Source organism: Oryzias latipes, chromosome 22, assembly GCF_053564925.1.
Source record: "Oryzias latipes strain Hd-rR chromosome 22, Olatipes_Hd-rR_3.1".
In the NCBI taxonomy this organism is placed as follows: domain Eukaryota; kingdom Metazoa; phylum Chordata; class Actinopteri; order Beloniformes; family Adrianichthyidae; genus Oryzias; species Oryzias latipes.
The window spans coordinates 3,242,388-3,255,187 of NC_136258.1; the positions used below are offsets into that span (position 1 = coordinate 3,242,388).

General features: G+C 45.9%; 1 protein-coding gene across 4 annotated transcripts; it reads right to left on the bottom strand.

The window, feature by feature from the left end:
* Nucleotides 1-4,914: 4,914 nt before the first annotated feature.
* On the bottom strand, nt 4,915-11,902 carry cdc25b (cell division cycle 25B). 4 transcript variants are annotated; one of them, XM_011490794.4, is made up of 15 exons: nt 11,284-11,902; nt 11,033-11,118; nt 10,879-10,927; nt 10,241-10,282; nt 10,062-10,095; nt 9,748-9,876; nt 9,519-9,632; nt 9,306-9,440; nt 9,145-9,222; nt 8,876-9,064; nt 7,366-7,470; nt 7,231-7,293; nt 6,072-6,170; nt 5,752-5,997; nt 4,915-5,686 (listed from the first exon to the last, which is right to left on the bottom strand). In XM_011490794.4, the coding sequence occupies exons 1-15, from the start codon at nt 11,490-11,492 to the stop codon at nt 5,546-5,548; spliced, it is 1,719 nt and encodes a 572-aa protein (XP_011489096.1). In that variant the 5' UTR covers nt 11,493-11,902; the 3' UTR covers nt 4,915-5,545. The 4 variants fall into 4 exon arrangements, with proteins under 4 accessions (XP_011489096.1, XP_004082869.1, XP_078796673.1 ...); XM_004082821.5 differs by having other exon boundaries at nt 11,033-11,115; nt 11,284-11,821; XM_078940547.1 differs by lacking the exon at nt 9,519-9,632 and having other exon boundaries at nt 11,284-11,855.
* Nucleotides 11,903-12,800: the final 898 nt, after the last annotated feature.

Consider the following 12,800-nt stretch of genomic DNA (forward strand, 5'->3'; position numbering starts at 1 on the left):
ACGAGTTTAGAAGATGAATGAAGGAATGCATTGCGTTTGAACAGTTTTTGTGAAAAACTGTATATAAATATGTATTTTTTTAAAACCATCCATCATCAGAACACAGTAAATTCATAAATTGTCGTCTCAAAACATTCATATCAATTAGATTTTAACTTTGTGAAATTGGTTACATCATATTTGCCGTTTAAAAAAAAAAGTAGCAACCATGATAGCTGAATTGCTTTTAAAATCCAGGGCACTAGGTCTTCTGCACTGGATCTTCGTCTAGGTCTAGGTCTTGTGTCCACTTCAGTCATTGACTGAGGTGTCTTGGTGTCAGTGGAGCCACCTGTCATCAGGCGTTCAGGTCAAAGCGGTGGAGTCGGTTGTGGATGGTTTGTCTAGAAACCCTGGTACCCCTCACATCTGGTAAACGGGCCTGCAGCTGTGTGGCGTTTGCTAAACCATGTCTGAGGTCAGAGGTCCTTAGGTACTGGTCATGGTCTGTCACTGGTGGGGGTCCACTCCTGGGTCTGTCACAAACTCTGCTGGTAGTCTGCTGATGACACTTTGAGACTCACCAAGTTCACCTGCATCATCTGACTGCCTACTACCAACCCCAAGGCGCTATGGTCAGGGGGCGCTGCGACGCCATGTGTTCAGAACTGTTTGAATGCTGAACTTGGATTGACTTAAAAATTTGATTTTTATACCCACTGAATGTTGACATTGAATGACATTGAAGCATTTTTCTTTAGAAATTTTTTTTTGCTTTGGCTCTAATAAGTAAGTCTCACTGAACACAGTGACACCCTCATGTGGAAAACACACAATGAGGTGTGTCAATCACCACAATACTCTTGTCTCCTATCCTGAAAATGCGTGAAAGTGAAACACAGACGGTTCACGACATCCACTGAGTTTTTCCGCAATATTTCTTACATAAAATGAGTGGAGTGTGTCGCTCCTGCATTTAAACCAGATCTGCTTGTGGATCATTCAGATGACTCAAACTTCCTGCATCTTTGCCCCAGAGCTTAACCCACACACATTCCACGTTGTCATACCTGTACTGAGTGGGAGTGAAGCTTATCAACGGCCGGTTTGGTTGGCAGTTTGTGTGTTAACACACAAGTTGTGTTCCAACATACTCACAACCCTGCTAGGGCAAAAGCACTGTGCGTTATCTGCCTGAGTGTCTCCTTTGTAGAACCATAGGACATAGGATTAGACTGAACATGATAATATATACTTGTTTTGAAGACAAACTAAACCCTAATGTTAGGCTTTAGCAGTCAAGCGGTGAGCTCAGGGTGGGGAAAAAGCAGCCACCGCTGCTCAGGAGCCTCTTCCAAAGCAGGAACAGGATCTTCTGCACCATTTTGATCATTGATGCCAAACCTCGATCCATGGCTTTAAACAACCTCCTTCTGCTTGTAGCGCTCACATTTGGAGATGACGGGCCTTCTCCCCAACGGAATGAACTCTGAAAGGTGATGCTCACTTTGCTTGAGTTGTGGTGATCACCTGAACGCCACAGGAAACGGCCTGTAGCCTTGAGGTCCCCTCCAGCCTGCTCTGGGAATCCCACGATGACCTGGTTGTCCTTCAGGTTGTGAGTTTCTCTGAATCATCAGCTCAATGCTTAAATATGGAAAGGGAATGTCTAGTAAACGTATCTAATATTAAATAAGGACATTTGAAAATTAAATCTGTCAGTCACTTTCCACTTCATTCGGCACAGCTGTCCAACAGCTCGCTAACACAAATTTCTGCTGCAGTTCAAACTGAGCATCAGAATGGTTGTTGGTGGCAGACGGTCTGTCTGAGTGTTTCAGAAACTGTTAATCTACACACAGAGAATGGTCTAAAATAGAGAAAATATCCAGTGAGCAGCAGTTCTGTGGGCAGAAATGCTTTGTTGATGCCAGAGGTCAGAGGAGAATGACCAGACTGGTTCCAGCTGATAGAAAGACAACAGGAGTCAAAGAACCATCTCTGAAATCTCTAAACACACAACACGTCCAATCTTGAGGCAGACGGACTACAGCAGCAGAAAACCACACCAGGTTCCACTCCTGTCAGCTAAACCCAGTAGATCACTTCTAGGATGTGGTGGAATGGGAAATCAGCATCATGGATGTGCATGCTTGCATTTTCTTGCTTCCATTTTGGTTCATAGTCTAGTCACTTCATGCCTTGATCATTATAATGCTCTTCTCTTTGGTTTACCTAAAAGAAACTCTCAAAAAACTCCAACTGGTATTACCTAGATTTCTGTATCTATTTCAGAGCATCCCTACATATATCCCAAATAGCTACTTTAAAAAACTTGACTCTATTATTTCAGCATTTATATGGAACGGCAAAAAACCACGGCTGTGCAAGGAACATCTGCAGAAAACAAAACAGCATGGCGGTTTCTCACTTCCAAATCAACGCTATTATGATTGGGCTGCTAATCTGTGTTGTGACACATACTGAGCACATTACTCCAATGATGTTGGACTGCTATGGGTGGACGTAGAGTAACTTTCTGCTGGGCCCGGTTTGTTGCCATCAGTCATTGCTGCAACACTTCCACTGGCTAAACCTCTGACCATTGATAATCCTGTAGTACATAACTCGATTAAAATCTGCCATCAATTCAGAAAACATTTTGGTTACTTAGGGATGAGTTTCCAAGTTCCAATAGCATCCAATAAATGTTTCCAACCTTCATTGTTGGATGCTGCATTTCAGAGGTGGCGGCGACACGGTTTGAAGACCTTTAACGACTTATTCTCTGATCAAAAACTGGTATAAATGAATATAATGTTCCAAGCTCAGATTTTTTTAGATAATAATAATAATAATAATAATAGATTGGATTTATCTGCGCTTTTCAAGACACCCAAAGCACTTACATTGTGTCCATTATTCATTCACTCCTCATTCATACTTGGTGATGGTAAGCTATGGTTGTAGCCACAGCTGCCCTGGGGCAGACTGACAGAGGCGTGGCTGCCATTTCGCGCCTACGGCCCCTCTGACCATCACCGGGATCATACATGCACATTCACACACCAGTGGAGCCACACTGGAGGCAAGGAGGGTGAAGTGTCTTGCCCAAGGACACAACGACATTTTTTGGCTGGTGGGATACTTGTAGGTGCGTCATTGCGTCATGACCTCCATCACAGTGTTCCCTGTCAAACCTCCTCAAAACACTTTGGATAATAGTTTGATCTTCAATCCCACTTGGAAGAATTCCATATCTAAATTGTTTAGCATGATCTCAGCCATAGAGTCTCCCTCGATGCAAACCCTTAAAACATCTTGGGAGCAGGATCTTAGTGACCATTAGTGAAACAGATCGGGAAAATATATCAACTCATCTTCAATGTGTGCAAAACACGGTCTACTCCAGTTCAAGGTTGTGCATCGTGCTCACCTCTGTAAAGCCAGATTAGCCCAAATGTACCCACAAATTGATCCACTGTGTAACAGATGCAAATCATCAGAGGCCACACTAATCCACACTTTTTGGTTTTGCCCCAAAATACAGTGCTTTTGGGGAAATATATGTGAGGCACTTTGCTGCATCTTGGGAGTCAAACTGATTTTAAACCCACTTGTATTTCTGTTTGGAATAAACAGTGGGGCTCCCACATTGCCTGCAGGTGGTCAGAGGATCATAACCTTTTCAACTTTGCTAGTCCGACGCCTCATTCTTCTTAAGTGGAAGGACGCTGCCCCGCCCACTTCATCACATTGGATTCGAGATGTGCTTTACCATCTTAAACTTGAAAAAAGATCTACTGAGACGATCAGAGCATAAATTTTATAAGGTATGGAGACTATTTCTCAACTTTTTTTAGTCTACCATCTACAAGTGTGACAGACTGATGCCCCTTTTTATAATTATTTTTTTCTTTCTTTTCTTTACGTGCTGATATATTTGCACTTTACTTATTGTTTTTTTAATATGTGGAATTTCACCTATACTCTGACTGATTTTATATATTCCTGTTTCTCTTTGCTTATCACTTGTAACATTATATTTTCTTTACTAAATGGATATTGGTGTGTATGCAACTGACAGCAGGAGGGGGTGGGGGACTGGGTTTTGAAATTGTTTGTATTGTTTTAAAACTGAAAAATTAATAAATATATAAAACACCAATAAACTCCAACTGGTCCAAATTCAGCCGCTCACATCGTCTCCGGAGCTCCACCGTTTCATCACATCCTCCCGTCCTTCAGAAACTCCACTCAAATTCAGAATACAATTTTAAATTTACAATTTTTCTACTTCTCACCTTCAAAGCTCTCCATCACCTGGCCCCCACCTTATCTTTCTGATCTTCTCCATATCTACACTCCCCCCCCCCCCCCCCCCCCCCGCTCTGTCCAGTCTTCTTCCCTGCAGCTATCCGTTCCCCCCATCCGACTGGTCATCATGGGGAGCAGAGCCTTCCCCCCACTCAGCCCCTCAACTATGGAACTCTCTCCCCCTGGACCTCTGTGTCATTGACTCATTACCTATCTTTAAATCCAGACTCAAAACCCCCCCCTCTTCAAATCTGCCCTTCTGCTATGATAGTCCTTCCATCCGTTGGCTGATTTTATTTTCTTACTTACTGTATTTACTGTAATGTAGTGTCCATGAGTGGAAAGAAAGGCGCTTTAACTAAAATGCATTATTATAGCAGATAAACCTGCAGGAGCTGTGATGCTGTCATGTCAATCTGGACCAACTCTGGAATGTGTGTGTGTGTGTGTGTGTGGGGGGGGGCTCCAACCCAGTACTAGCAAGGTGGACCTTGTAAGGTGGACGGTGAGTGTATTAATATCAGTTCTAAATCAGTTTTTGTAAATACTGAAAAGCTCCATTTCACTAATGAACAGCATTAAATCACATCACTACTGGTAAAAAACACAAACAGCCACTTTTGTGTCCTTTTACAGTTTTACTGCCACCCCACCCACTGGGTTCCCCCCAATAAATCAAATGACATACGACCACATATTACATGTTTATTTCCCCCCTCCTCCAAAAAGTTAAAAATACCAAGGCCACCAAGAATATTAGAATGACATTTTTAAAAGAGTGAGGGAAGATTGTCAAAAAAAAAAAAAAAGAAAAAGAAAGTAAAATCCAAAAATAAAAATGGCTCAAAACCCGAGGGGGGGGGGGGGGGATCATCTTGTCTGCTTTGTGCTGCAGAAAAAGCTGATCGGATGGGTTACGCTCCTGAAGTCATTCAGATCTTCAGTGCTGGGGGGGTGACAGGGGGGTCTGGAGTTTATTAAGTGCATGAATGAGCGGGACGGTGAAATGTTGGATCTTTGCAGACCGGCTCTGACCGGCCCAAAATAAAAAAGTATTAAAAGAGTAGCAGGTTCAGCTGGAAAAATTCATGCTGCGGCCTCGGCTTCCTCAGAGCGGCGGGAAGTCCGGTTTGCTGTTTAGTAGCTACATCGTGGGGTTAAAAATGGAAACGCTGGGATTTGTTTATAAAAAAACAGCTGCTGGTGCGATTTCTGGCTGGTGGGATGAATCTGCGAGGCCGAGGAGGCGTCACAGCTTCTTTAGGCGGCTGTACATGTCCCTCTTGCTGCGCTCGCCGGCCCAAGTGCGACTCTTCAGCCGAAACCTCCGCAGGTCCTCTTTGAAGTCCTCGTGGTGCATGGGCCGGTACGCCTGCGGCTCACACTGCGCCTAAACACCGGGACAGCGTCAGCTCAGGACGACACTCCCCTACATCTGACGGCGAATCCACTCACCTGAAAGTGGGGGAAGAAGTCCTTGTACCCCCCCTTGAGGATGTAGAGCTCGGGGTAGTGGAGTTTGGGGTAGTCGTTCAAGGCGCGGTCCCGCTCCCTGATGAAGCGACACATGCGAGGGCCGCGCTCCGAGGAGAACTCGCAGTGGAAGACGACGACGACGCGTTTCTCTGGAGAGGAGGGGACGATGGGGGTCCTGAGGAGGAACTCCTCCACCTGGCTCTCCAGGTGAAAGTTCAGAGCCCCCTAAACGGAGGAAGACCCCCCCCAAATCAGCTCGGAAGAGGAGAAACAGCAACCACAGAAGAAACCACGCCCACCTTAATGTGCCCGCCCTCAAACTCGTAGGGGTAGCGGCAGTCGATGACGATGACCTGGTCCACCACTTCATGGAAGTGTCCGCTGAGTGCCGCCACCATCTACAGAGAGAGCCCCGCCCCCCTTTGTTAGGACAGTCCTGTTCCAGCGGCAGCGATCACAGAAAACAAAAACATCTGAACAACAGTTTAGAAAGAAAAAATGTCCGGCAAAAGCATGAAAGGAAAATGTCTGACAAACGTAAACCCGTAAAAGAGCGGAGCGTTTTAAAGACAGACTTGGATGAAAATGTGTTTTTGGTGATTTTAACAGGTTTTGAGCCGATTCTCTGATGGAGAACATGCATAAAGAAACGAAGGTCAAAACTGTTTTTCTGAGTGTTCATTGTGAATCAGGAGCAGAGAGAATGCTGCTGATGAACACAATGATGGGAAATAAGCAGAGGTTTACTTCTGGGCCAACGCTTTGAGGAACGCCTGCTGCTCTGCAGAAACTATGTTCTAGAAAACGACAGGGTTTTGGCTGAAAACAGCCCAATCAGAGCTAAAAGACCACTGGCAACACTTTCAGCAGATGATCCAAGTCTTTAATTCTGCTATACATTTTGGATCAAACTGTTTTTTAAGCATCAAAACAAAGATGAAACATGTAGAAAGAAAAGAAAGAAAAAAAAGTATAAATCAGAACAAAGTGACCAATATCTAAAACCAGCCAAACTATATAGAATATATATATAAAAGCTGATATTGGACAAAAGATAAGAGACAAAATTAGGCCAGCACAGTAAATTGCAAATGTATCGCCATCGCAACATCAAGCTGTATGCAAGTATATCGCAAAAGACGACAAAAGTTGCGATGGTCACTTTAAATGTGCTAAAACAATCTTATGGCTGCTTGAAGTATTTAACTAATCAAATAAATCCCTTTATGCTTTATGACCAATAGGATGGAGACCTTCACGTTCTTGAACAATCGGCTTGAGCTCTTATGTTTGATGCCTCCTATGACGAGGGAATATAAAATATATAAATTTTAAACTGTTACAGTGAAATGGAAATGATGTTTTGATTGTTTTGCTATTTGTTCAAGTTATACTGATCACTAATATCGCAAGTTTTCCTCACATCGTCCAGGCGTTAAAGACAGACGAGCGTCTCACCATGTCTGACGTGATGTACTTCAGGTCCTGATGTTTGCCCTCCACCGTGGGAAGCACAAAGGGCTGAGAGAACAAAGGCATTGGTGAAAACGCAGTCATGGTGCTGCGTTCTGAAGGGCGGAGCTTCTGCTGTACCTTGGTGAAGTCTCCGATCAGATCGTTGGGGCTTTCCACCTTGTCCAGCAGCTGCTCTATCTCTGCGTGACAGAAAGACTTGGACCTCTGAAGAAAAGTGCCAGCCTGCAGGAGACCACACAGTGAGTGACAGCAGCATGTGAAGCACCACATCTCAACCCCCTGAAGACGAAGCAGAACCTCTACGAATGTACTAGAGGTTCTTCTAGTTTGACTCAATGGTCACAGAACAAGCGGGAGAACAAACACATTTTACTGAAGAAAATCTGAGGGGATAACGTTTAGCGTAACTCCTGGTAAATGCAGAATTCTGGCTCAGTCGTGGCCCGGGTTAACCAAGACCGCCACTGGACTACAGGGGGGATACTGGACCACGATTGGGGGAAAGGCGAGAGGCTACGTTGACGTTGAATGCAATTGGTGCGTGGAATTCCCCGCTGGAAGCTAGTCCAAACATGTGGTTATAAACTTGACGCTCCCTCCCCATGAGGGGAGGAGCTACTGTTACAAGCTTCAGCCTCAAGCATCGACTAGACATTTGATTGACAATACATGGAAGACAAGGATGGTGAGATGAGGTTTCAGAGCACTACAGGTAAACACGTCTCCATGTTTGGGTTCATGAGGTCATTCAGATTCTCCCGGTACGGTGAGCTTCACCATGTACTGTGGGAGCGGCGTCTGAATGATGGACGCTTTTAGCGGTACTTCCCTCTTCCTGTAACCTAGTGTGATGAGTGGCTGTCCCGAGGAGGGAAAAACTAAAATACAAATGAAATTGTTATTCTAATTCCTGTAAACAGTACAGACCAAAAGTTTGGACAAACCTTCTCATTCAAATGAATGGCAATGGTCTGTACTGTAAATAAGAAAAATCTAAAGTTCAGGAGTAGAACAAAAAGATTCCCCTCCATTTTGGTTTTGGATTCCACTCACCGATAGAGTCGCCAACACATGAGCTCAGCTATTTGCTATCTGTATTTAGCTACTACAATGACTTGGACATCCCAGACGCGGGAATTGCCTTTGTTGTGAACGCAGAGTAGGAACTTTGAGACTGTGACAGAGAAGATAGAAAGTGAGAGCAGAGAGAGCCGGTGGAGGAACATCTAGAGAGGCGGAGGCAGAGGGGGAGGCAGCAGAGATGAAGGTGCTGAGGTTTTTCTCCAGGAGTGCTAAGAATGGAGAGGATCAGAGAGAGAACAGATCATGGTTGATGTTCTGGAGATAAATGCAGGGAAGCAGATGGAGATGAGCAGCAGTGAAGAAGATGTTGGTAAAAAAAGATGCCAAGGTTGGAGGAAATCAAAGAGGAGCATGAGGTGGATGACGCTCTGTCACATGCAGCAGCTCTTCAAGGGTTTGTGAACAACATGAATCCACTGATTCTGACCCGGAGGGAAAACGGCTTTTCATATCGGCGCACGCCGATATGAAAAGCCGTTTTCCCTCCGGATCAGAATCAGCTCGAATTGTGCAAACGGTTGACACCCTCTCCGGGGACTCTCACCGATCTCGGAGATTCTGGGTCTTGCTCCAGGAGCGTGACCTGTGTGCCCGCCAGGCTGCGCCGTCTCTTCACCCTCACCGGCGTGTTCTCGTCCACGGGACAGTCGGGCCGCTTCGCAGCGGGTCGAGACGCCGGGCTGGGCATGGAGGGCGAGCGGAACAGGTTCCGTGGTCGGCACCGGATTAAAGGCTGAATGAAGGAGGATTTTGGAACGTGTTGAAGCGTGCGTGTGGAAACCGAACGCCAAACGTGGAGCCGAGCGGACTCACCGAGGCCTCTCCCGGGCTGTCGGCCACCAGAGGGGCGGTCAGCAAACTCGCCATTCCCTTCGGCATGGCAGCATCCGTCTGCAGAAAAAGATTGTAGTTCCGTCGCTTTCATGGATCTTTTCCTGAATGCCTTTTTTTTTCTCTTCTCCAGAGAGACTCACCTCCACGTCGTCGTCGAGAACTTCCAGAAACCCGTCGTCTTCATAGTCGCCCAGTGACGAGGTGAGGGAGGAGCGCCTAAGGAAGGGGCTGGAGTCATGGAAGTGAAGCTGCTGGGCGGCAGGAGGTGAAGACAGCTGGAAAGACATTAAAAAAAAGAATTAAAAACCAGAGCCTAACTGCAGGAACCGCTGATGCTTTTTCCAGCATCGCACCATGAGGGCCGGGGCGGAGTTTGGGCGGAGGGCAAAGGCGTCTTTTGTGGCGTCGTTGAAAGAGCGTAAGCGACTCCGAGACACAGGCTTTGGTTTTTTGAAGGCAAAGCTCTCCTAAAAAAACAGAAAAGTGTTTTTTTGAACCAACACCAAAAGGTGAGGAAGGTCTTCTAGAACAACACAGAAATCTAAACGTTGCCCACGGCAACAGAAACATCAGGAACCTGACCTCTGGAATGTTCTCTTTATTGTGACCGGAGGAACTGCCGACTTCAGGGGGGGGTTGGCCAAATATTCCATAGCGATCAGAGTCGGTGTCTTGTCCTTTCATGGCTGGACTGAAGCCCAGGAGAGACAGCTGAGAAGGAAAAGAGAGTCATCCAGGAGGAACTGGGAGGAGCTTCCCGGCTCACTTCACAACCAAATTCGAATGACACTAAAAATGGATTCATTTCTGGTGAATTTGCTTCGTCTTCGGTGGCAGTTTTCCCCTCTCTAGAGATGTGAAATGTAAAATATGCATGAGCCAACGAGAAAACTCACTGGAAGGGAGTTGATTCTGCGGATCGGCATCTTCCTGCAGACGGGAGAGAAACAGTCACGCTAAAATATCAGCAGTGAGACAAAGATGGTCCGTTTAACGACGGTGAAACACTCAGCAAAAACCAAAGCGTCAAACCCAAAACCGTCAGAGAAGCAGCAGGAAACAGGAAGACACTCACTTGTTGACGACTCTGCTGCACTTCTCCACGGCCTTTTCAAACCTGCAGCACAAACACATCTGCTTATGAACTGGGGAGGGGGGCAGAGGAGCGGTGTGTGTGTGGGGGGGGCTACTTTCCCGGGTTGGAGAAGTGCCCACCTGTATGCTAAACAAGGGAGGGTTACATGGATCTGCTGTGTCCTTTGCTGCAGGAGCCCCTTTGTCTGAAAGCAGGCTTTTTGGGGGGTGGGGGGGCATTTTGAGGGGCCACGCTGGTTTCTATAGCGGTGACGCGGGGGTTTCTTTTCTGCTACATTAAGCATTCCAACCCCCCTCCCTCACTGAAGTCAGACCTAGGGCACATCTCCCATGAGGGGCAAAAAAACAGCTGTTTGTGGAGGAGGAAGGGTGTGCACCCCCACCATCACCGCTGTAGAGAAACCGAGAAGCCACCCAGAGGTGTGGCCCCTCCCTGACACAGGGCTGAGGGCACGCTGGTCGACTGAGATAACAGCACGCTCCCCGGTGGGGTGGGCGTCCCCCAAACACCCATCAGTCTAAAGCTCCATCTGACCCCCTTCCAGACTGAACCAAGCACATTTCCCTCCCTCCCTCCCCAACACCAAAATCATTAGAATAGAGGTCAGGACAACTTACGAGTCCTCCACTTCAGCATCCATGGGGCTGGGGGGGTCCAGGCCGAGGCCTAAGAGGGCAGATCAGACTGAAAATTAGAGCAGCTGGAACCGAACTAGATATGTTCGAATGCAGAAGACAGAAGCCTGAGCAGGGGGGCTGAGTCTGGGGATACCTGCATCAGAGGAGGTGTCTGAGGCAAAGGATGGCACCTTCTGGAGGAGCGGAGGCTTGCTCCTCTTCGGGGTTTCACACTGGCTGCTGAAACCAAGACATTTAGACAAACGGGGGTTAAGAGACCCCCTTTCTGAAGTAGAACCCGCGCTAAGCTGAATTCATTCTTCCAATATGCATATATACAAATAATAAACAAGTATAAGTTAACAAATGCAATCAAATATTCCCCCATTTAATTTAAAATGGTACCTTCCGAGTACGACTAAGTTGTTCATGTCCAAAGCCAGATTTGTGACCGGAGAGAGAACCGCGGTGGGTCCGGGGGAGAACAGGTTCCTGCAGTGCGCGTTCTTTGCACTGAAGTCGGGCAAGGAGAGCGCGGAAAGCCCGGGGATCCCATCGGGCCTGCTTTTGAAAAGAGTGTTAACCGGACTGGTGCTGCCGAAATTGGGCTCCATTTTGGTATTTCTGGTCCTGCGGCCGATGATCCAATGATTTGTTTATTCGAAGTTTCCGTCGAAAAAGACAATCTGGGCAGGAAGATGATATAATGCGCTAACCCGGAGGTAACCAGCCAGTTAGCCGCGATTTAAGAAAACATGTCGAAATATCCGCTCCGAAGCACCGGCTGGCTACGATTCGGGGAAGCCGTAAGGAGCTGGAGCCTTTTTAAGCTGCTAAAGCCGCATTACTACGCTCTGCCTCGGACAGGGGACGGGCAAAGTTCCGCGTCGGGGGCTCTCGGTGCTTCCAGGAAGGTTGCAGCTGCTCGTATTTATGTTCAAAATAGAAGCCAAGAAGCGGCAAATATCCAGCCAATCAGGAGCCTTGTGATGTTCAGCCAGCCAATCAAGACGCAGTAAAGATCTGCGCTGTTGTTCTCTGACCGGAAGAGGAAGTAGAAGAGGATGTGACACAATCGACATTTTCAACCTTTGTTCTTGTTTCATTATTGTTGCTATGTATTTGAAACTCAGTGACTGTTTTGAGTTTTTTGGTTATTCTTTGTACGGAAAAATGCTATAGGGTCATTTTTTAGTTTAGTGCTTTCCGTTGTAGCCTCCATGTTATCATTGTACTATGGTTCTGCCCTAACCTGCATGGAATAATTTGACACAAAGCAGCAGCTATTATCCGTCTGATTGTAGCTCCTGATGTGTTTTTTTATTTTACTGTAAAGGTTTATTGTAATTGCAGCAAAAACAGTTTATTTGGTTAAGATGAACTATTTCATCTAGTGGGAACATCTATTTGCCATAAAGAGCCATTTGCCAGAGAATGCTGTTGAAAGACCCATGCTGATGAAAATGGCATTTTTGGTGTATTTATATGATTTCGTGGCATTTTTGAGTATTTATTCAAACTGTGTGAATTGTACCAGATGAAAAGAATTGAAAAAGAGCATAGTTGTGGAACGAAAAGTCGTTCGGTCTCAAGCTTCCTGCTCCACTTCAATCTGAAGCATCCACTATCTTTTTTATTTTTTAAGGTTACTAAAGTGTGCAGACATTTTATTTTAACTACTTAAGTCCTGGCGTCCACATGCATGCATATTGCGGGTTACCTTACTACTGTAGTTAATCCTGCTTAACTGTGACTGCAAAATAAAAAAATAAACATAAAAAACAAGAAGTTAGGTATCAAGAGGTCAATCTGCAATTCTGGAGAAAATGGCACTTAAATGTAGTTTTTGTTTTCATCAAAGGAGTGAGGAAGTTTGTTTCAGTTGCTATAAAGTACAGAATTTTTGTTTTTGAGCTGGATTT